The sequence below is a fragment of the Falco peregrinus genome, chromosome 3, assembly GCF_023634155.1.
Source record: "Falco peregrinus isolate bFalPer1 chromosome 3, bFalPer1.pri, whole genome shotgun sequence".
NCBI classification, from domain to species: Eukaryota; Metazoa; Chordata; class Aves; order Falconiformes; family Falconidae; genus Falco; species Falco peregrinus.
In genome coordinates this window covers 82,079,152-82,104,454 of record NC_073723.1, presented here as the reverse complement: position 1 = coordinate 82,104,454, position 25,303 = coordinate 82,079,152, and the positions used below count along the sequence as shown (strand labels likewise).

The window sequence follows — 25,303 nt, the reverse complement described above, 5'->3', positions numbered from 1 at the left end:
GTCTTTTGCAGGATATTGAAAGAATGTGGCCTGCTTTTAACAAGGGGGAATGTGAAAATGTGGCATACATAAACCAAAAACTTTCTAATACTTTGGAGAGCTCCCTGAGAGCCTTGCAGAATACCAGCAATGGCAGCTGTGAATGTCAGCTAACGCTGGGGAACATAGAGAGACGACTGCAAATGTAAAACCTTTTACATTTTGGTGTCCTAAACGGTTCTTGTTAGAGATATCATTTTGTGCATATGCTTGTGTTTTAAATTATGTAATTACATGAGAAATAGCGTTTATCCATGTCTCTAAGCTTTGTTCACTTAGCTGGAAATTGAGCAGATACAATGCACACGTTATTTAAGTAATTAGCAAAATTCTGGATATTTCTAATAGCCCTTACAATTTTGCTGAGCACTTGCAGCAGATCTTGCTGCTACACAAGGAGAATGTTTTGGATCACAACTAAGAAAATTTTTAATTTTTCATGACCTTGGTTAGGTCAGAATTTTGATATTTTAGTTTTTTCTTTAAAGCTGTTTTGTTACGGCCTTGTCCCCTCAGCTGCTGGATATTGTTTGCAAAACATTAAACATTCAGATCAGTTCAGTAGTTCAAACAGTCAGAAACACAGGATGGTTCTTCTAAACTGACAGGCTTGAACTCCAAATAATTTCACATATTTGTTAATACCTTGCGGAAAAGTAGTAGATTCTAAGTAAATGAATAAAGCTGCTGCTACAGAGTATTTAAAAGTTATAGTCATTGCTATACTGGTTTGATTGTTGGATCCTTTCCTTAATGGACTTGAATATTCTCTGTGAATTACAGTAATAATACAGAAGAACTTGTGCTTAGGTACTGCTTTTATGGACCATAGACTCATGTTTATTTTTTGAATTATAAATAATAACTGAAGTATGTATACTCTTTATTTGTTAAATTATTATTAGATAGACTTTATTCATCCTGAACTGCAGTGCTTTGTATCTCTAGGGTCTGAAAATAATGTGTTCAGTAAGAAACATGGAAGTGAGGCATCGCTAGACCTGTGCTTCTCCATGAACTACTGTTTGCTAGAGCACTTAGCCATCATGGGCAGATCTCTAGATCTGCAGTCTCATATAGGTATGAAATATGGTGGATGCTGCACCATATAAATACAGTGTGAGAAGGTCTGTAGAGGTGCTTACCACATGCACGGTGTGTGCACATAAAGAGCATAATGTGACCCTTTTGCATCATTTAGTGGCCGTTTCACTATTCATATTGCCCTTTATACATAGTAATGTCAATGACTTAGTTCTGATAACTTGTGAAACTAAGGCTATCATTTCAGGGTGGCTGAAAATTTGGAGCTACAGTTGTCAGAATATCCAGCGGCAGCTTTTCTCAGCAATTTTAATATTTTGAATGGTGGGTTCCACTTTTCTTCACTTTTTTACAAGTCAGGGCTGTGTAATTCTGTAGGACAATAATTGTTTCCTTGCTCATCAAACTTTAAAAGGATACTGCTTATGGAGACTACTGACTTAATGCAATAGATTTTCATTGTACATATATGCACATACATGCACTTGAGTTGACATAGAACAGCAATAATTTATTCTGTCAGAGTCTGTCCAATAAAGTGCAAGGATTTATTAGAAAGAAGAGGTGACAAATCTTAAAGGACTAAAGGCGGCTTCGCTAATTTCACGTGTTCTTATAATACAGGGATGTGGGATAACTTGTGCTCTTAAAGGATAATGCAAACTGATGCACAAGCCCTTCAGTCTGCCAGGAGAGTGATCCCTACATTTGAAATAGAAGTGAATTACATGATATGAAATTTTTGTGTCCTTTATCACCCCTCCAAACAAATCTAACAAAAAAGTTATAGTCCGTGGGCAATTTAATCAAACAGATTGGTATTGTTGGAACTGTTTTTCTTCTCTTCCAGATGTGAAAGTCAAAGAGTGTGTGCAGAATCTTACTCAGCTGAGGCTGGACATTGGTTCTTCTGTCAATATTTCTGAAGAAACTATCAATACTGTCTTGGAGGCCAGTATCTCTCATTCAAAGGTAAAAGATCAAAAAGAGGTGTTAAATTAAAGGATTAACCTGTAACCTGGTGTGCCAACTAAAACAAAACAAACAACCTTGTTTGTATGGAATCTTATATTTTCACTCATCACTTCTGAGATTTAGGACTTCAAAATAATGATGTGAAGCATTGAGAGATCAATTTATAGTAGCACTAGTCTCCTGCTCTAAATGGCACCACTTCATTGCTTTCAGCAGTGTTTTACACCCTTGTGCTGGCATGGAATTAGAGCTTTGCTATCTTGGTACTGTAGAAAATGTGAGGGTTGTGGAGAAATCAATTCGTATTTTCCCACCTCAGATCCTTGCAGTATGAAGTTGTCTGGTTTTTTTTTTTTCCTTCCTTCATATGCTCCTCACTGCTATTACATTATCTTACCAGTATCTTGACTTACGCTCACGTTAATTATCGGTTGTCTCCTGAGTATTCTGAAGGGTGGATTGTGTTAAGTTTTCTGAGTGAAGAACTGTGTGTGTTATCATTACTGCTGTTTCCTGTGATCTCAGTGATTAGTAGAAATAATGAAAAATGCCCCCTAACTTACAGGTTCTCTCTCAGGTTAATGATTGTATGACTGAAAAGAGTTGGGGGTACATTTGGTATAAAACTAGTCGGGTCAATCAAGCAGCCACTGGGTGTCACTGATGCTCTGCTTGCAGAAACAGTTTCAAGTTTTGTCCGTGAAAAGTCTGGTTATTAAAAAGGCAGTTCAGACCATCATAACTACTTATAGACGATTTATTCTTCTGCTTCTTTGACAGTGTGACTGCCTTTATTGGTAGCTTGTTATTTTGATACCAGTAGATGGTAATGAGAGAAGACATCTGGAAGTGATTCAGTTAAATGGGATTCAGTACATCTTTGATCTTTTGGAATAATAATACTAATTGACTGAATTTTCAAATTACTTCCCTTATTTTTTGCAAAGTCCTTTGTAGAGTTGAGATATATGTACACATCTCACATTTGCATATCAATACAGAACTTTTTATTTGCTTAAGTGCTTAAATCCTTACCTAGTCCAACTGGATCACTAAAGCTTATTTCTTGTACTGATTGTGCAAGATGCACAAGTACTTTTTAAAGCTATAATTTAGGCATCCCCGTTATGTTTATCGTATATATAGCTACTGCCTGATAACTAATGATAGCTGCAAGCCCATAGCAGTCCCGTGACTGTATGCTACTACTGTGCTTGCCTCTGGAATGGAAAGAGTAAGCCTGCAAGTTATTTGTGCTTATTGCAGTTAGCCTTAATTTCTACCACAATATTATGCTCTGGCCATGCTCATTGCCATATGATTAAGTGTTTTGAAACTGCTCAAAACCTGTAACCTGAAGACTATAAACATTCATCTACTGAACACAGGAGTTTGGATTGGCTCTAGGTCTCACAAAGCTGCAAGGAAAGTTCAGAGGGACTTGATCTAGTGGAGAAAATGCTGAATGAGTTAAAACTAGACTGAAATGGTGATATTAATGTGGAGCATGAGGAAATAAATTTAAAATGTATTCGAGTCAAATTTCTTCTACAACAACAAGTCCAAATCAGTATCTTTTTATGCTGCTAGCAGAATTATATTCACATTCATGTTCTGTTCCTTTTAGATACACACAAAAAGTGAATATTTAAATATATAGGAATTTTTTTTGAATCACAAAGCAAAATTCTATTCCAGAATAAAAATTTAAAAGTTAATTAGCTGGAAATTGCAATGTCGTAGGAATTAAGAAGTGAAATTGCATATCTTGACCAACTTTGACTCCTAATTTGATTTTCTTGGGGATCCTCTCCCTCACTGAATACTGTTGCTAGCTATAGGTACATTCAGTGGAGGCAGTACAGGTTCTGTCCTAAGGAGTACAATGGGACCCTGAGTACTTTACTTTGGCTCCTACAACCTTTGAAGTTGTAATTTTTCTGGACTTGCTGCCATTTGCTTTCTTTCAGGCATGCCAGGAGAAAGGGTAGCTAAGAACTCTTGAGATATCTGGAATGCAAGCATTTGTCTTTTGATGTGTTATTTTTGTAGGAGGAAACAAACCATCATTATTCAAGGAGTTTTTACTTTAGTCTTGCTCAGGTCTGCTTAGGCATTTCTCCCTTCATCCACTATTAAATAATAACACTTCAAAGGAGTGTTGAACTGAGAATGTGAGCTGGTTCAGAGTGAACATTGCTCCACACAGGCAGCCCTAAGTGTTAAATTTGCATGTCCTCTGAAAGAGGGAAGGTCCACATTGTTTGGTTTTAGTGATTCATACATCTGGATTTTGATTTTTAGGTGTTTTGCAACAAAGGTGTACATCTGCTAGAATGGATGTATTCAATATTATAAATATGCCTGCTTATGGTATGAGTATGAATGCTCATAGAACAAATGATCAACCTGCTCACAGATGAAAGTAAATTTTTATAAGAAATATACTTAATCTCTTTATATGTACATGGAACATAAAGTAAGAACATACCAGTCTGATAGTTGGTAGAGCTCTATAGTTCCTTATTTCAGGTCTGTTGATGATTGCAAATTCTCATGCTACTGTGACAAAATTTTTCACCTTATTGACTATAAAAGAAGGTGATGCATATCAGGGAGAAAACATTTTAATATACATTGTGACAGGTTTTTTACAGTGCCTTTGTGGTAGCTTTAACTGGAAGATGTGATGAAGAAGTACTTAGCCTGCTGCTAAAGCTACCTGAAAACAATAAAACTTCCCAGGTGGTGGAAGAATTATGTTCTTTACCAGCACTGGACTTGTATACCATGTTTGTACTGGTTATAGAGAATTTGAACTTACGTCATATCATTTACAAGGTAAGACGGGAAAAAACATTCAGTTCCTATGTTTTTGTTTTGAAGGTGGTCTAAAGCATGCAGGTAGATAAATGAACAATTCTATTATTTCTGCAGATGTTCTTTCTCTGTGGAAGCAAACACTGGACATATGGTATTTTTTGTCCTTATTTAGCTCCACAAAGCAAACACAAGAGTTGAAGAATTGGGTTGGTAGATGTTACTGTATTCTATTTCTTGCTTCCTCAGGAAAATTATCACTGAAGAGTTTATTACAAAGCTTTAGATAAAACACAGGAAGATGAAGACATAGCTTTATTAATCTTTAACAGAGTTTGCAGTTCATGCAATTAGTCACTTAATTTTTAAGTGTGAAAGACTGATCTGGCATCATGGAAGCTAAAGCATAGGAGCTCACATTACAAGAATTACAAAATCATTTTATAGGAAAAAATCATAGCACTCTGGAATGCGTTTTATTTACTGTAGAAATCATGCTGGCAATTCAGGTGGCTTCTTCAGGAAGGAGCTTGTCCAGCTCTCAGGATGACCCTATAAGGGCAAACCTCCTATATTCCATATGACCCAAATCAAACGACTTTGACAAGAATAATGCAGTGCTAAAACTGTAATGATGGGAATGCAAAAGTCTTTATCAGAACTGTATTAACTGTACAACTGTATGTAATCTGGGATCTAGTATGGGTTTTCAGTGAGTTAATATTTTTACTTGTAGAGCAAAATGGGATGGGATTTCTGACAGCAGATGTTTATCTCAGTTCTTTTAGGGTAATTGATTGACAGAATATAAAATGTTGCAAGTACAAGCATTGAAAAATAGTTATAACATTGGGAGGAAGAATGTTTTGTTCTAAAGCTGTAGGTGATGAGTTATATTCTGGATGTTGTGTGCACAGTTAAACAGGTTGGCCACATACTTTTAAAAACAAGACAATTTCCCAGAATAGGTTAAGATACCAGAAGGAAAAGATTCCTACTTTCTGAATTATCTGCCAACCTGGGTGGGTGGGTGGAGGGAGGTAGGGGGAAGAAAAAACCCAGTGCTTATTCTAATGGGCTTTTCTACTGATCCCTACTGAAGCATAATGAATTTCTAGCAAAGCATAAAAAATTATGTCAGCTCACCCTAAATTATTATGGAACTTTTGCTAATTTTTTAACTGAATAAGTTTTTTTACAGTTTCTTTTTTATTTAATGTGTGAAAATAGGTGAGGGCTGAGAAGAAAATTAAGCACAGACTTTATTATAGTAGCAAGTCAAATAAAGGTGGATAACTTAAAGATAATCACAGGAAGCAGCTGAAAGTATATAATAAGATTATATTGTTTTTATTATCATGCATAGAGAGGTAATGAATCAGTTTGTATTACTGTATCATCTAAATAACATATAACAACAAAGGAAATAGAGGGAAAATTAATAATGCCAAAACTTGCACAGTAGAAAAAGCAAATAGCCAACTGAGCTGTCAAGTAGGGAATAAAATATACACAATTATTTTAGGTAAAAGGCAAAGGGAGGAAGAGTGTGACAGGAAAGTTTGTTGTCTACTATGATTCCTAAAGCAATTAAAGTCATTGCTAGATTTAATTTAATAATTATTTTAATATATTAAACTGTACATTACGCATCTTGAACCTATTGAAGGAATAGTTCTCATTTACACTGATTTCCAAGGGGGCAGGATGCTGCAGATCCCATTAGCATCTTAGTAGGAGAGTTCTTTTCAGCTTAGTAAGTATAAACATGTTCTCTGGATTTTTAATTCCTGATTTGTCACAGGCCAGTTCTAACATTACAAGAGAATTTTTCTTTAGCTGAATTTGACAGTAAGTGGGGAGTTAAATGAAAATTAGCCTTGTTAAACAGAGTTTGCTGCGACATTGTATAATCAGTTTTAGAAAAGTACTGAATGATTTTGAGTATTTCATTGAAAGGTTAAAACTTGTTTCTAATTGGAATTTATTGTTCCAATTTTCCCTTCTTTTCCAAGATTAAGGTACCATCTGAGATAGGCAACATACTAAACATGCTACTGGATGTGGTTTCTAGTATCAGCTCGCTTCTCAATAAAGCCCATCATGTCATGGAAAACCTTCCAGTATTCCTCCAGGGAGTACAAAACACTGGTATGCTTGACATCTCTGCATTGCAACAGGTATGTGTATGATTTTAATATGCAAACTTAATTCCCATTGTGAGGTGCTTTGGTAATGATGCGTGCTTAGTAAGGAGGAACACTAACAGAAATTGTGTCCCAGAAAGTTGAGAACTTAGAGGGAAGAGAGTCCATGGATTCTAGGAAGATTCTTTTGGTCTCCTTCAAGCATTGTGGTAATTTTGAGACTATTGAGGTGTTATTTCTGTCATCTCTTTTTTTTTTTTTTTGGTTAACTTACAAGGTCATAGCCTAAGTTAAAATGGTGTTAGGCTACTGAATAATAATAAGATGTATTATCTGTGATTTGGAGATAGCCACATTTTTTTCTGCTAATATTGTTTATTTTTTTAATGAGCAGACTATTGCTTTGTTTTTATCAAGATAGCATGTGCAGTTCTTGTGTCTGCCATGGGTTTCTGTTTCTGTCATTTTAAGGATTTTGTGTGATAATTGTTCTTGACATTTTAAAAAGAGTGGCATGAGGTGTGAGTGAGGATATTTCTTTTGTCCCTGCCTTTAAGGGCAGTTGCTGTGTGGGCATCTGTAACAGCTAGCGCAGCGGTGGATCTAGTATTAATTAAATCTGAAAAATGATTTCCGTTTCTTAGTAGGGTACAATTCCATAAGATGACCTGCTGACCTCTCTGCCATTACCTGCTGCATTTGCTTTTCTGTGTGGAAAGTTTAGGGTTGAATCTGTTTCTAAAATTGCAAACCTTTAAAAAAATCCCTCAGTGGTAAACAGTACAAACTGGTTTGTGAATACAGTACAGAGTAAATACTGTTTTCCCTACTGATATGAATCTTTCTCAAGATCTTCTAATTTATGTGACAGAGAGGCATGTTGTAAAATGCTGTTCTGTGCATATCAGTTTTGGGTTTTATCCTCTTTTATTTGCGGTAGCTCTTTGGCTGCCACAATGAAAGCTGGCTTTCATCAGATGCTTACATCCTTTCTGCTTTCCTTAACCCATTTCTGTTTGTATCAGACTTTCCTTCGAACAGATTTTTTTTTTTTTTTTTTGAGTGAAATCACAAAGTTGCTTATTTGGTAGAAGACCCTCTCAGTCCGTCCTGTTGAAAAAAAGCTTGCAATAAAACAAATTGAACAGCAGAGGGCCATCTGGTCACACTTTTAATCTTTGCGCCATGGCAACACATATCCTGTAATATAGCATAGATTTAACCTTGGAATTGTTCCTTTTCACATCTTACCTTTTTGGTCACTTTTTCTGAAACAATCTTTATTTTCTTAATTTTAGTTAATTCATTTTTTCTTGAGAAATTGCTGGGGTTTTTTGTCACCTAATAAATTGTGGAGGATTAAAAAATCAGTGTCTATTTCTTTTGTTAATAAATTAGATGTTTGATGTTTTGAAGGGCTTTACTGTCTGTAACTTTTTTTGTTTTGTAGACTAGTAAAATTTGTTTATTTTTAAGTATCCTTTCTTTTTTTCAGTTTTAACTGGATTTTCTTCTACTTTCCAACCATACCTTTAATTATTGATTATTTTGTTTCCTTCTTTTCTATAGTGGCCAAACTTGTGCTACTCAATAAGTGTGCTTCTGAAGTGCAAATATTGCTTGTACACTTTCCACCTTTAAATATTCTCTTCTATTTTCAAGGAGTCCCTCCTCCAGGGTTTTTATTTTCAGGATAACCAACAGCAAAGTAGTTCAGTGACCTAGGAAGTTTACCAAATAAAGTATGTAAAGCTATTAAAAGTAAGAATATGTAAAATTTCAGCATAGAATAAGACTGGTTGTTGTCTTCTTTAAATTCTAATGGAAAAAGTTTGAAGTTGATTTAAAAAAATTAAATTGCTTCTATAGTGAAAGAAGTAATAAAGTAATTGTCAATTATAGATGTGGACTTTTGTCTGAAAGACAAAATGAAAAGCAAGAAATACATTTAAAATATCTGTAAAATGTGAAGTTGAATTGATATGCTACATATTTTGTAATAAAAGGCCATATTAAATTCTACTGCTCACATAATTTTTGCCTTTAACTGCTCACTACTTATTGTATTCACAACTTATTGTATGTCTTGCCATATTAAATGTCATGAGATATCCATTATTCACTGGAACGTTGTGTCACCCGTTCTTGAGTATAGATGAATTTTCTACTTTTCATTCAAATATTGCCATCTAAATTTGACAGGTTTCTGAAAAATAATTTAACCAGATCAGCAATTTTGCCTTCACCCCTCCCCTGATTCTGTCAATTTCAATACAATAAAGACTGTTTTGTTTATGACTCTACCCACAAGTAAGAATATCTGTTTCTCTGCATTTGTTTCCTGTAGCACTTTGGTTTCATCAAACTTTGAATTATCTTTAACCTCCTTGTAGTTTTCCAGGAATATTACAATTAATTTTTATTTTTTTTGTCTCTTAATGTAATGATTCTGAATTTTATTTTAGTTTTGAGTGTGAGCTGTAACCTGGTATGACTTACAGGATTCTTTTGTTGAATAGCTGATATTACTACTCCATATTAATTTGTTTTTATACGTAATATTTCTTTTAAACATACAGCTGTCCAATTACATCAGAAGCCCCTGTGCTGTGAGGTTTTTTTACTCCATTTGAGAATCCAGTTCCAGATAGCTTTCTAATCTTCAGTACCAGCCTTCCTCTTCCATGAATTTGTTGGAGCAACTGACTTGAATGGTTACTTTGTAGGATGCTGCTTGTTTAGATTCATCAGCCTTGATTACAAGCCTGCTTCATCTAGTTTAAACTAGAAAAACTGGATCAAAGACAACTTTTTGTGAACATTCATCCTATATAGTTCCCCTACTTTATCAAAGCCAAATTTTAGATAACATATCTTATTGAGTCAGTGGATATTTAGTTGAAAGACAGTAAGTAGATTCAGTCTGTTGGTGGCAGCTTACTGCATAAATATTCATTATTTGAATTTCAAGTTATTTTGATTGGAACTGGAATTAATTAGCAAGTTTGTGCTCTTTGACTGAAATAAGTCTCATTTATCCTTCTAGTGCAAATAGTTACTAATATAGATTCAAAACCACTTTTATTCAGCATTGTACATAAATAAAGTTTATTCCTCCAGTAAAGTCCATGCCAGCAGATTCATTCAAGAGCTGTAGATGATGGTATTACAAAATCTGCATATTATTTATTTACTATGCTATAAGCTGAAACTGTATGCAAAAAGTCAGATTTTGGGACCAGCCAACACTGAGTTTTAAATAACACTTTCTAATATTCCTCCAGGAATACTAAAGAAGCACCTGGCACTTCAGTAAATGCATTGATCAGGATAAACTGTTTCTAACAGTACGATCTTTAAATTGTCTGTAATTCATTCTTTTTGTACTCTTTGAGAATTGACTCTTCTGTTTAAAAAAAATCTCCAATGATAAAAATGCTAATAAATTTCAGTGTCAAATGTGTATGTTTGACATATCAGTGTCTTTTTCTGTTTGCCAGTTGTGCAGTCTTCAAATGATATCTGATAATCTAGTTATGTTTTTCTTGACGAGTGTCTGCAAGAGTGATGATTATCAGGCGGGCCAATGCATCCTTCAGTTACACTCTAGAAGCATGTTGCCTTGCAGTTATATCCTCTCAGAACTGTGCACCTGTACAGCCCGCCATGAGATACCAGTTACAACTGAGCATGTTAGCTGAAAAATGAAGCTGCACGGAGAAAGTTGGTTTTAATTTCTATTTATTTAATTTTAATGTGGGGAATGGAATGATGGTGCTTAAGCCATAAAAGTAGTCAATCGCTCTCCTTATTAGACATATGCTAGTCATGAGCAAATGGCAATAAGAAATGCTGGTATGACTCAAGATGTGCAAAAACTAGAAGCACATCTAACAAATTAAAAGACATACTTGAAAAATAGGCTTTTAGGGCATGTGCATTTGAATATCTTTTTTGTTCTTATCAACTGTTTTCACTGCAAACATTATATGGAAGATGGGTTTGGTTGTTTCTAGTGCTTTGTGACATAGCAGCAGTCTGTCAGAAGAGCAGACTTTGTGAAAATTGACGTTACAATCAAGGAATCTGTAGTGCAGTTGTCCTGATATTTTCATTCCTTTTCTGCCTAGGCAATACAGAGTATTTTTCAAAGTTTAATGTTTCAGAGTTTAATGTAGTACACTATACTACTGTCTTAACCTGGAAATTAAAACTGCATTACTGTTGTGTCGTCCCCACCCCCTCCATGATGAAGGTGATAAGGAGAACAGAAACCAGCACAGCAGGCCCTCATTCTTGTAGGCAGTTTCAACAGACTCATTTTGTCAATCTCCTTGGATGCCGATATTGAGAGAACACCAGGGCTACTCCCTGAAGCTACTAAAAGCAACTTTGATTCATCTGTGTTTCTGTTTGTTTGTTTTAGTTCTTGCAAGGTGGGCAGTTCAGAAGTTCAGCTGTTGGATCCCTGGAGTCTGTAATCAAGGCAGTGTGCAAAGAAGAAACTTCATTTTTCAGCAATGCAAACCTGTTCATCGACATGCCTAGAATCATGGGACTCTTGGATGACAATAAGGCAAAATATGGCATTCCTGAAGACTCAAGTAAGAAAAACTATCAATCACAAGTTGCATGTATGCATTCAGGGTGTAGGGAAGTTTTTCCCTCTAAAATGGAAATATTTATATACCAGCTGACATCTCAATTGACACTGTAATCGGGAGCATGAGGGTCAATCAGTAAAAGTTTTATGGCTACAAGGTAATTGTTTATGAGACACAAGCGATTCTGGTTGTTTTCTATCTTTGCAAATAATAAACAAGACTATTTCTGTCTTAGAGACATATTTATTAGAAATTTTAAAGCACTTGGTGTTAAAAATATATCTTTGAGATACAAGATTAAGAATTTATTGCTACATGCCTTTCTGCTGTGAACACAAAGCTGTGGTATTATTGTGCGGTAAAATATGCAAGCCCTCTGGATAAAGTAAGTTTTTAAATAGTTAATACTCCTGTTCTCTTGATCACCTTTTCTCCCTTTCTTCAATATACATTTGACTTTACACTGATTGATTTTAGTATCGTTAATAACATTGTTAGTGCCTTGGTGGCCCTGTGCAAGAGAAAAATACAGTGATAGAGTGTCACTAGAGAAGGATCTGTGACTGTAAATCATGACTCTTATGAACTATCAGTTTCTATAGTCTGCAAAGTCTTTCTGAAAATTGCAGCAAACTCAGGTAGTCTTCTGTGTCTTTAGCATATTGATGTTTCTGACTGGTCAGCTTGGAGCCTCTTAATTCTTTTCTGTCATTTATCAATGATTGCATTTAGTAATGATTGTTCCCTTGAAGTAAGTAAAAATTTGGGCAAAGAACTTGTTTTTGGGCAAAGAACTTGGTGTTCTTGATACATTTCTGACACTTGTTTCTTTAACTTTTGGCAGGAATTTAGATGTTTTTGGCCTAGTTTTACATTATGTACAATAATTTGTCTTCTTTGAGGACTTAATGACACTATTTAGTAATTCCTCATAGTGCTAGAAATGGGTTGTTTCTAAATCTACTCATAATAAATTTAAAAAAAACACCAAAACAAAACCAAAACCAAACCATCCCAAACACATGAACTGGACATAAAAATCTAAATGTTTCTCACAGGAAACTCATTGTCTTTACTTGAGTGCAAGTGCAGCAGGATATCTTGGAAGATATTCCTTGCATCCTAGTTCTGAATGACATGCACCCTAATGCATTAATAGCTCCATCTGATGCAGGAACATGTTTTTTTGGTTAAGGAGTGGAAAAGTGAATTGACTAGATTTTTCAAATCAAGAAGTTGAGTGTCATGCCAATTTTTTCCCGTACTTTTGGTAGGTTCTTATGAAATTATACAAATAAAAAAGTTTGTATTTATGAAGGTACTTTTGTATTCCTACTTCTTTCTTAAGCAGGAGTAGAAAGCTACAGAACAGAGAGTGTGGAGTTAGTCCATCTTTTTTTTTAAGGTGACTTCCCTCAGCATTCAACTTTTAGGATAGATGGGCTTCATAGACTGCTTTTCAGAAATGTGAGAAGCCGTTTGGACTCTGATTCTTTTTTTCTTGTCTTAATGTTTAGAGTTCTACATCCTCAACACTATCATAGAATGTGGTTAAACAATTTCTATTCAGGGACCTGTAGTGGTTACTTAGTGACAGGTGGATGGTATTTGTCATGGTGCTAAGGCAGATCTGAAATTATGACCCAAGATTTTCTTTTAATTAAAGAAAAAATAAAATAATCCAACTTCACCTGTGTTGTATGTCTTAAATGTGAGTCTGTCTTTGTTTTTGCAGCTCCATTTTGCTTGAAGCTTTATCAGGAGATTTTGCAGTCTTCTAATGGGGCTTTGCTATGGACTTTCCTGAAACCTTTATTACATGGGAAGATACTGTACAATTCAAACATCAACATGATTGACCTGGTGATGGAAAAGGTAAGTATCAAAAGAAACACTATTTCTGTTTATTGATTTTGCCTTTGTACTTCATTTTAAAAGTCCACTTTTTCAGGGTAGGTAGAAACAATTGGATAATTGCCTTTTAGAAAACTGGATCCACCCTGCCCCTGGAGTTCTCACCTTATTCCTACTTTAAGCTTAGTATATCTCTTGTTACAGTGGTTTCACTTCAGCATGAAAAGCAGAAGGTTGTTTAAAGTCCCTTAAACCTTGTATAAAAAGAACACATTAGCAGAAGTGTCATGCTGTATCAAGGTGTAGGATATACATATTCCAAGTAAGCATTTGCCTTCAACATTTTCTTATGATGGGAACTCCAATGGGGCAGCATAGGGAGCTGTGTGGAAGGGACACCAGAGTAATGAAAGCCTGTTCTGAGGGAGTCACTGAGCTGCCTTGAAAAAAATACAAGCCAACCTACAGTACGTCCTTCCTGTTTATGTTTCTAACGCCAGTAGTACGAATGGCCAGTAAATAGCAGAGCTGCCATATTTGTGGATGCTGGTGACTTGATATTATTCAACAATTTTGCTGTCTCCGCAGTTCTGGTATGGTAGGTACTCTGTCTTGAGCATGATTATCTGCAATGATATGTTTGTTCATGACTAGCTTTGAGGTACTTCTGTAAGAGGAGGAATGATGACTTCTTTTAAATACACATTAGTGTTCTGTGTAAATTTTGCATTTATCTTGAAAATGTATTATTTTAACCTGGAATATTACTTATTGCAAGAATGGTAACTTAGATTAATTTAAAATCTAGAAAAAAACCACTACTGCTTGTAAGTAGTACACAAAAAGACTGTAGTAACTTTAAATGTGATGGTAACTATATTCTGTGTAAATGGAATATGTTGTGGTATTTTGATTTATACTCTAAAAAGATAGTAAAAAACTAAGCTGAAAAGCACATACATAGGTAGTAGATACTAGAAAATTTTATAGTTTCTGCTGTGAATTGGAAATAAGGTTTCAATGATTACAATCTTTGCTGTTAAATAACTTAATTTGGGCAATGGGCTGTCTCTGGAGTTGAGTATAATTAATTTTAAATTTTTAGTCAGCTAAAAATGAAGCTGTACTTGATGTTTATAGATGGAAATACCACAAAGAATAAGTTGTAAGAAATGATAAAAATCCCAAATTGTTTTGAATATATGGTTATATTCTATGTTACAGTGATATTTAGAATAATGCACTGAGAACATTTCCACATTATTTTCCCAATTAATATATCAAAATGACATTCTTAAAAATATGTGTAGAAAAGATAAATATCCTGAAATATGCCGTATTCCCCTATAGATCTTTTACTGAAATTAAGACTGAATAATACAGTTAACAATGAAGTTTGCTTGTGGTTTTGTTTTTTTTTTTGTTTGTTTGTTTTTTTTAATACTCTGGAGCAATACAAAGATTCTGGTAGATGCCTCTAGCACAATCTCTCATTCTCATTATGTATTCTCAAGCTCACAAAAGTTCCATCAGTTTATTCAGGAACCTGTCTATGCACATCTTCACCCTTCCCCTAAACCTGTAGATCTAACAAGCAGTTATGGATGTATCTGTTTATGTGTAAATATGAAAGTAGTAGGAAAGTTTCTTCAACAGGTTTTTAATTTATTTTATTACAGAAGCCTATCTGCTATTGCTTGAACAGAAATAAAATTTAAGTGCAAAGTATTGTTCCAGGTACCTCGAACATAACTACTAAAACCCAACCCTGTAAGCCCTTACACAGCCAAATCTACTGAAATCGGGACAGAAGTTCTAATTTCCTTTAGACTATGTGACCACATGGCAGCTGTTTACTAGAAGAAAAAAAGTAGCTGTTTAAAGCTAAAAAGAACATTAAAGTTTGTAAGCTAAGCTATGTTCTTGAAGTTTTTAATATGACTGTTTTGTTTCAAGACTGTATAACTGATGATTCTTTGTTAAACTGTGAGGTTGCTGGTTCTACCTTCTGAGAAGTCAACAGTTCTACTGTGTAGAATAACAGTGACTATCACAGATACAGGCTGTAGTGCTGACTGAGAGCAAAAAAGTTCAGTAACAGCTGACATCCAGGAGTTCAAAGACCATGTGTGATGTCTTTGATCCTTGCTTTTGCAACTGTACTTTTTGCAACTGAGGAGCTATTCTTATGAGACTATTTGGTATTTCAAAAGATTCTGAGCTGATCTTGGGCAATCACATTAGGACAACCTTGTACTCTTTCTTTGTAATTGGAACAGTCAGAATGTATATAAAAAACATAAATGTAGCAAGACAATTGAGAAATGAAAGAAAGGAAACTAGCGAATTAAGTTCAGTTTCCTGTCTTTTTGTCTAGTATAATTTGAAAAATTGATAATGAGTTGTGTAAGTTCTTATTTTAAACTTATCACGTCCAGCTTTGCAGGAGCACACTTGACTTGTGAGCCTGTTAAAAGATGTAATTATAAAGGCAGTTCAATAAGCTCAAAATACCATTTTTATTTATTCTTACATCAGGAAGAGGCTTAGACATATTCAATCCAGACAAAACCATAGGTGATATTGAAAGCTCTAATTTTAATCAAAGGCAATATCCAGTCTAGGTGTTACCAAGAATATTTATTTTAATGAACCTTCATTGATTAGGAAGAAGAGAACTTGAAGAGACTTTATATTAAACATCTAAGTCCAGCAAGTCATTAGCATACAAAATCACAGAGGCTGCTTTATAACGTGTAAGATTATACATTCACCTTACCCTACGTTCTGATTCCTATTGTAATCAGTAAAGGCTGTATAGGGAAGAACTGAACAACATGTCAGTGAAGTGATATTCCCCACAAATACTGTTGCAGCTTCCAAAATCTCAAGGGCCAGGCTTGCCAGGACCTTTGCTGACTTTAATTTCTTTCAAATAAGCCTATACATTATATAAGGTTCACCTTTTCCAAAAATCCATGCTGCTGCAGTAATTTTGTTTTCTATAGTTTGTATAAAGAGGTCGAATACAAGCACATTGTGGTTACTGTAGCTCTTTGAAAGTGACTTCAGCAAAAAAATAAAAAAAACCCCATCTCTTCTGAATCAAGTCAAAAAGGACTAAGCGTAGAGCTCAGATCTTACAAGCTGCTTGATATAACAGTTTCAAATGATGTCCAAAAATTTGATCTCCTTGTGTTCCAGTGTGACCTGTGCTTGCTCTGGGCTGCAGAAATAGCACTCTCCTATTTTGGCTGTTTGCCACGCTTGCAGCCTTTCTGGTCTCCCTCTGCTTGCCATCATCATGCATGGACAGTGAGTTACATGATCCTGAGAGTCAGGCCTGGGATTTCAGTCCATGAGGTTTCTGTGTTTGTTAACAGAAGAACTTTTTTAGTTGATTTGACACCAAACTTTAGTTTAACATTTAGGATCACTCTCTCTCTGAAAGTGGAATGGGGAATGTCATGGAAGTTAAGTGCATAAATTCCTTCAGAAAAATGAAATTATCTGCAAGGGTCTTATTGGGTCTTCTGTCCTACAAACAGGAGAAAAGAATCACCACGAATGGTCTTCCTATGTTGTGTTAGGAGTGAGATTTAGCAAAAGGCACTTAAAATACTATGGCAAAAATTGTTTGCTTTCAATTGGAATTACTGCAAATAGTATGGTCCCAAATTGGAGTTTACAACTCATTGCAGACACTCTTTGCTGGGAAATGTCATGATCTCTACCATAATAACAATGCTGGATTGTTCTTAAATGCACTTCTGTGACTCATAACACCAATTTAAACAAAAAGATACTGCAGTGTTTTCTAAACTTGACTATACTTGTGATCTGTTTAAAACAGGCTAGAAAAAAATGGTCGTTGTTTGCTAGTGGCTAAGAGAGAAATTGTAGCTTAGGTTCGACTGGGACAGAGACTATGTTGCTATACTCAAGTCTTCCTGTGTGAGAGTATTTTGAAATTGATTTATTGGTCACTTGAATTTATTGCCCACACCATGCTTCCAGCTTTCACTTTTATATTTGGTCAAAGTAGCTTGAATAAAAGACCTACAAGTTCTGTAGAGGCTTTCTTTTGAGTATGTCCTATTCTTTTTCTTTTTTTTCCTGTCTCTCTGAAACACCTCTATGATACTCTGTATGAAAGAGACATTACAAAATAGAGGTCTTTATGATACTTCAAGTAGAAAACATACATGCTGCAGGAATAATTTTCTTTGATTTACTTGATATCTCGAGACTGCAACAAATACTTTTCTTAAGTAGGACAATGAAAACATTGATATCCTTACTGCTGACTATCAAAGTGAAATGGAAAGAAATTGCAGAAGATCTGAAGCATGCCAGTTTTTCCCGTTTTTAAGATTTGCTGTGCACAGTTTTTACTTCATTTGTCTCCATGTATTCTTTTTCCCAGGCTAATTTCACTTTTGCTTTTGTGGAAAACTTGAAGACTTATTCTGAGACATGGCTTAGGATGTCTGAGGTTTTTAAAACCAGTGGAAATGTCCTTACAGTCTCACGGCTGCAGGTTGGTGAACTGTGGGAGGGCTGCCTATTTTCCAGTTTGCTATGTCACCTGGACAGAATTTCTGTACATGTAAAACTGCATATCTATCTGGCATCAGGTTTAAAAAGAGCTGAAAAAGAGGCAGATTAGCTTTAGGTTATGAGCCTACAGTGTGATACTGAAAAAATTCTGAGGTGAAAAAACTTAAAAGCAATGTTACTTCACTATATCCAGTATTACCAGGCAATAAGGGAAATAAGTACACCTAAAAGCTTTACTTAAAATAAATGTAAGATTGTAGGAAATAAAATATTTTCTGGAACTTGCTTGTTTATCACTTGCTATTTTCCAACAATGTGTGCAACTGATAAAAAAACCCCTGATATAGGAAATACTGACTAAAAATAAAGAGCATTTTTGTTACTGGGGTTTTCCCCATTCTACATATTTGTGTCCTTTTCCTTTTTTCCCCAATAAAATTTAGTTTTGCCATGGTTGACTTGTGAAAACATGCATGGCTGTTACACTTCAGGAAAATTTTACACTTTAGGAGTATTTTTTTTACTACTTTAAGAAAAAAGCAGAATCCAGTCATGGCCCATACATATCAATTGAGCTATTACTTTTAAGTTCAGTTAAGGAATGATGTCACTAATCATTCATTAGACTGGCAGATCTCAGGATGCTTTTGTAGAGGTAGCAATTTTTTTCCCCCTTAGAACCTGGCAAATGAAGTAATGAAGCTAAAATAATGTAAAAGGAATTCCCAAATGCCAGTTCTTTTAAGATATTTATTTTGCTATTGCTAGTGTTAATTTGGAGTTAGCCTGTTAAGAGGGGAAGACTGAAGACATGGAGAGGCTAAGTGACTTCTCCAGTGTTATGCAGGAAATCTTGGTCATAGAATTGAGCATGAATGCATACTTATATTTTACATTTCTTTAGAGACAATGAACCTGATGTAACATCTAACACTTTTCATTTTAGGAAGCACTGCAAAGCAATTTCATAAAGCACTTTCTAGAAACGAATTTGGATATTGACATGGAAAAACTCTTTAAAAAAATGCAAGTATACGGTATGTACATAAAAGTACATGTACTGATTACGCTTATAAGACTTTAACTTGAACTTAGAGCTATGTTCACTTGTAATTGAAGGTTTTATCTACTTAAATAGTATTAAAGTACTAGACTTTAAATTCTCTTCTTCAGTTAGTCTCAAATATTTCTAATTGTCTTTTTTCTTCTGAGTGAATGGTTAATTTGCATTTCAAAATATTGAAAGACTTCAAAAATCTGGTAACAAGTTAGAAGTGGCAAACTGTCGTGGGAGAGTTATAAACACAGGGGCTATACTTAAAAGGAGTAGGGAGAAGTAATCCCAGTAGCCACAGTTCCATTAGTAGTAAATCTTTGAAGGAAATCTATATACTTTAAATGGAAATAAATAGAAAATGAGATTGGATACAGTGTGTTTAATCAAAAGGGGTCTGTATTTTTTTTCTCCTTTTATTTGAGGATTACTTTCATGTAGTCTCCTTAAGCCTCAGAAAAGCTTGAGATACAATTAAAATCAGAGGGTGGCAAGTTTGGGTTCAGATCAGCAGAGACTAACCAGGGTCAGACCCAGCCCCTGGCATGGCTGAGTGGGGCCATGTGGGGTGATGCTGAGGCCAGGCCAGGATATCACCCTGTGGGTAGGGGGTCTGGGTCCAGACTGGCAGGTCCATGGCCAGGTCCACAGCCAAGTTGTGATGTGGTGAGATCTGCAGCCTGGGGCAGGCCCAGCCACAGTTCTGTGCAACATGGAAAAGCAGTGGCCCTGGCTTGGGCATCTGCACAGGGCTGTCCAGCAGTGTCCCCCTGGGTCACAGCCATGCACCCTTCCTGCATTGGTGCTGAGCCCTGGTAGTCAGACCTCCAGGAGTAGAGAGTATGTCCTCCAGGGCCAGACAGGTATCCCAAGGGGAACAGTTTATAATGGAGGACGTGGAGATTATGATGAGTAATTTTGGGTATACAGGGATTTAAGGAGAAGAAGAGACAGGATAACGTTGGAAATTCAAGTTACTTTTAGAAGAATTTGGTAGGTGACAAAAAATCAATATGGCCTGCTGTCAGTAAGGTAGGTGCATGATAATTAAAATGATTGCTGACATGTGCCAGAAGGAATTGTCCATACCAATGTAGAGTCTAACGTCATTTAAGAAAAGTTCATGATTTTGAGGACCAGAAAGAGAGAAAAGTGGGATAAAATCCAGTAACAGGTAGTATAGCATCATATACAAAGGGAACTGGGTGCTTTCTAAAGGAGGATAGTGGTAGAGAGGACCGATCTGTGTAGTTTGTTATCAATGAGTGTTAGGATAACTATGAACCAGACACAAATCTGTTCCAGTCATTTGTTGGAGAAGAGAAGTGATGAGCTCCCATAAGCTCCCATAAAGGGGCTGTGTGGCCCTCAGTGCTGGAATAAATGGACATTACAGCAATATAGGTTATGAAGTCTGCTCTACAGTCAAAGAATTTTTAGTCTAGAGCTAAAATAAACTAATAAATGTACCTGAAGTGCAGCTTTTATTGGATTTCTGTACCTGCCTTTCCACAGGAGACAGACAAAAGCTCCTGAGAGATTGTAAATAATGAAGTGTTTTTCACTTAAATTGTACTACTTTCCTAAGCTGGTTCTGTCATGGTTGATGTGAGATGAAGTTCTTGGATTTTCTTTTGCATGCAGGATGTGAGATTTATTTGAAACTGGCCTTGATTTGGCTCTGTTTGAAGGCTAGGACTAGCTGAACTTACTTGCACTAAGAAAAATGGCACATGTTGCCCAGAATTCAAGCCAGAAAGTAAGAGCCTGGGCTCAGGATCCTCCTTAGATTAGGGACTCAAATTTGAATTCCTTACATCTCAGGAAGATTTTCTTAATCTCTGAACTGTTGTCTAGTCTGGGTCAGGCACAGCACACCTCTAATGGTGAAGCTGGATCACAATACAACCGAAAACCCCACACACAGAACCACATAGTTTGAAAGATAAGAGGGAGGAAAGAGCAAGTCTCTCAGCCCACAAGGCCTGCTGGAAATATAACTATCTCAATATATTAGTTGAGTAGGAGATGGATTTGGTTTGGATCTAACACTGGGAGCTACATGATAGGTTATGGGCAAACAATATTTCATTAAGTAGGTATCAAGATCTCTGGACTTATCAGGTCCATCTTCACTGTTGCAGACAACATCATCATATGTGCATGTGTTTCTCAAGCTATAGATTTTTATGAGAGCTAAGGGTATGTGAAAATATGTAATAAATGGTCAACAGTCTTGGATGGTGAGTACAGGAAATCATTTTAGTAGAATGGCTTATGAAACTAGAATTTCTTTATTTTAATGGAATACGGCCAAGAAAATTAACATCATATAAAAAAATGCAAATCAATATGGGCTATAGCAATAGCATTTATGCCTTTGTCAAGCTGATATGTCCAAGGTGCCAAAGCACTCTTCTGCATTTACACTTTGATTACACTTATATTTACAGATTCACTTTGTCATTTTGGTTTTTGAAAAACAACTATGCCCTCTTATTTTTGTGTTGGTTTTGTATGCTTTCTTTGTTCAGTTTATTAGTCTATAATCATGTGCAGCTGTTACTGTAAACCTCTGTTCTTATGTGTGGGTTTTTTTTTTTTAATCATTACTCATACTGCATCAGCTTTTTACTTTTAGTCCTGTAATTATCTTACTTGGATCCAATTAAAGTCCTAAACGAATCCATATATGTTATTGGGTTTACCACTCACAATCTGTTTATTTCTATCCAAAGCTGAGGTTTTCTAAAGTCACCTAATCTGTGTGATTATGTATTTTTCTTTTAACTAAAGCAAACATTCCCTTGGTTTATTACATCTACCCTCACATTAAGATAAATTCTAATTATGCTCAAATCCAAGATGTTTGTGTTTGTATTTTTTTTTTAACTTTTCCACAATGCTATAAAAATGGTTAACAGTCTTAGTGACATCTTATTAACCCTGCTATTCCTGCTGCAAAGTGTTGGGGACACAGAGTGGATTGATGTAGCGCTCTTCCAACCCCTATAAAATTATTATGCATAAGACCTCGCAAAGTTATCAATTTCTAAAACAGTTCTTCAGGGTTACTGTGCCAGTTTTACTCACCTGGAACAAAATAAATATTTAACTGAGGGCAAAAAAGTTTGTGGTTTTCTTTTTAAACTCTTTACCTTCTAAGCTAGCTTTGTGTTGGCAAGGCAACTCTATTCCTCTATGCTTGCTTTCTGACTCTGTAATCTGCAGTCATTTCCTGGGTGCAGCCAACTTTATACAAACTCTGTCCCACAAGAGCTTGTGAGCTCCTTGCTGGCCACAGTCCTTATGAACCTTTCAAGAAGCACTGGGAGGCAGCTGTGCTGCAGGGTCTTCTTTTGGATTCTTGCTTGCTGAGTCTCTTTCTTGTACTACTTCTGTGATTTCTCCCAGATATGTTTTTCACAGGGATTTCCCTTATAGAGGGCTACCTGTGACCTGGGATGTAACAACCAGGGTAGAAAAAAATCAGGCAGCTTTCCTCCATGCTACAGCTCTACTGCCCTCATTGAAATGAAATAGTTTTATGTGTATATGGAAAGCTGGAAACAAATAGCTCTATCATCACCACTGAAAACTATGCCATCACCAAAACAGTCTGATAACTAAAAACCTTCTCCTAATTTCTGACCTAAATTCATTCATTGCTGGTTTATTACAATTTATTAATCTTGCAACCTTTTACTTAAATAGCACTTCTACCTGGTAGATTTACATAAACCAGAAATATTTTCTCCCAGTAACTTAATCATAAGTTAAACAAGCTAAGTGGAAGATGAGGGCTGAGTTGGTATGTAACGAAGTATGATGATGATAATAGTAAAAACAGATTTGCTGAGTTTTTTATTTATAATTCCTACATTTATAAATGGGAAAAATACAAGATAGGCAATTCTATAGATGTTCATTCTAAAACATTCCTATGGATTGTATCAGTTCATATATATGTGTTATTTCTATACTAGAGTACCGAAATTCATGCACATTGTGAAAGACAGTATTTTGCTTCCAGAAACAGTTAAATATGCCATACTCCAAGCAAACAGCAATCTAGTTGGTATTTCTTATGCTAAAATGTTCAATAGTTTAATCCATAAGAGAGAAGGTTTTTTGGTTAATTACTGATTTCAAATTAAGGTCTTTCAAAGATCAGCTGGTAAAGAGATCTCTGGTGGTTTTGGGTTTTTTTGTGTGTGTATATATATGTATAGGGTTATATATAGTTACACACAAACACATAGGCATATACGAATACATATATATATGAAAGCTTAACCCTACTACTTAATGTTAGGAATATTCTATTCTCTCTAATGCTGCAAAAAAAGTAGCAGCACAGATATTTCCTTTGTTGTCTTCCTCAAGGATAGCAGTAAATAAGACTTGAAGTTTCTACATTTGGCTCTGTTTTCACTCAACCCATGAATTCACCTTGTCTTTGCTTGCCTGTCTTCTGAGTTCTAGACTATCAGTTCCTCAACTTTTTTCTTGTGTTCTTTATCCTTTCTCACTCGTAATCATGTCTGTTCCTCAGACTACTCCATGCATTTTCCCACTTATCTACCTTCCTATTTCCCTATACGGATGCTGAATAACATCGATGATTCAGATTTATCTGTCACCACTGTTATCAAATGAGGTCATCACCTATCCTTTTTAAAGCCTATATCTCCAAGTGAATCTTGAAAAATTTATGATGGAAATCTGTGTTGGATGTTTTATAATATTGTTTATTACCTGAGAAATTCAGATGTTTCCATTAAATCCAGATGAGTTAAGACTGTTTCTAGACCATGCTATCCTGGTTGTTCTCTCAGACATAAGAATATAACACTCTCTCTACATTCTCTACCAATGTATGGAGATCTGAGTTCCTCCAAAGGTCAGCAGTTTTGGGAACCAGGCTTTAAGGTATACATTCATTCTGGATCCATAGAAAGGATCAAAGTAAAAATAGAGGGGTTGTAGGTTTTTTCAGATGCTTTTTAAATGTAGAGCTCGAGTCAAAACTCTTACCCCCTATACAACGATATTTGCAGTGTCAAGGAAAGAACTAGCAAATATATTGCTGGATGAAAAAGATCTCTGTTGTGATGTTTGAAGTATAGTAACTTGTATTTGTGTGAGTAGTTACGGAAAGATCGGGAAATGTTAAGTCCTGCAGCTTCAAAGATGTGGTCTATTTCTAGAACTTTATTAGAATTTGTTACATTTTTGTTGCTCTGAAATTGAGGGAAGACATAGCTGAAGACTTATAAAAGCCACTGAAACATGAACTATGCTTCCACAAGTTCACACTAAAATTCCTATGGTTTTAAAACTTCTTCCTTTTTTTTTAATACAAAGGGTATTTACTCTTATAGGATGTGCAACTGAGAACATACCTTTCTGTTCTGATCATTAAAACTAAGGAAGTCAAATTTATTTCCTCATCTTAGAAACTATGATGAACAAGATGCTTAACAGCTCAGCAAGTAAACAGATTGACCTGTTGTCACAGCTTGTAGTAAATATCTCTTCCTGTGTGTTACTGGACCGTTTCCAGCCTTTTGACTCTGTTGAGAAATTGGAGGAGAAGGCTCATGAACTCATGCAGCAAAACAATTTTTTAGCTAGTAAGTACCTTAATTAAAATTCATATTGACATCAGACTTTGTAGTTGTCTATGTTTATTGATAAGGTAGGTTAAACTTACACAGCTTCACATTATGTATTAAAACACATATAATACAGGCAAAATAAAATACGTTTACCTTAAGAGGTATTCCCTAACATTTGAATGCTGTAATATATATTGTAAAGACTAATTATGTTGTTTTAATTGTGGAATTGCCAAACGAATCCATGAAGTCTGTTATTTCTAACAAAATGTTGAAAAGAATAGTCATAAATGTTTAAAATAGAACAAAAAAGCTGAAAATTGTATAGTACTAAGGAGACTTGATTAATTATTATGATGAGATCATAGTTTACATCCTTTCTAATTTTAATTTTTATATTCTTGTTTTTTCAAAATGAAGCAAAGGAAGGGGTTTTTTTTGGTAAGTTTTATTCTTAAACCAACACCTCAGAGAAATTAGCTTGTTTATTCAAAGCAAATAAATTATTAAGCAACAGATATATCTCTTTTCTTCCCTGGGTTTCTACTGTCTATCCTTTTCCTGCATTATATTCTTATTGATGAG

General features: G+C 35.3%; 1 protein-coding gene across 3 annotated transcripts in view; it reads left to right on the top strand.

Annotated features, from left to right (window-relative positions):
- The window catches only part of ABCA13 (ATP binding cassette subfamily A member 13), a 210,957-nt gene that overhangs the window by 51,120 nt on the left and 134,534 nt on the right, over positions 1 to 25,303 (top strand). For all 3 annotated transcript variants that reach the window (XM_055800569.1, XM_055800568.1, XM_055800570.1), the window contains exons 20-29: positions 12 to 184; positions 1,331 to 1,407; positions 1,934 to 2,055; positions 4,705 to 4,899; positions 6,894 to 7,058; positions 11,452 to 11,629; positions 13,365 to 13,504; positions 17,910 to 18,023; positions 18,990 to 19,080; positions 24,557 to 24,733. In XM_055800569.1, the coding sequence (XP_055656544.1) occupies positions 12 to 184; positions 1,331 to 1,407; positions 1,934 to 2,055; positions 4,705 to 4,899; positions 6,894 to 7,058; positions 11,452 to 11,629; positions 13,365 to 13,504; positions 17,910 to 18,023; positions 18,990 to 19,080; positions 24,557 to 24,733 (1,432 nt within the window). The remainder of the gene's footprint in view (positions 1 to 11; positions 185 to 1,330; positions 1,408 to 1,933; positions 2,056 to 4,704; positions 4,900 to 6,893; positions 7,059 to 11,451; positions 11,630 to 13,364; positions 13,505 to 17,909; positions 18,024 to 18,989; positions 19,081 to 24,556; positions 24,734 to 25,303) is intronic.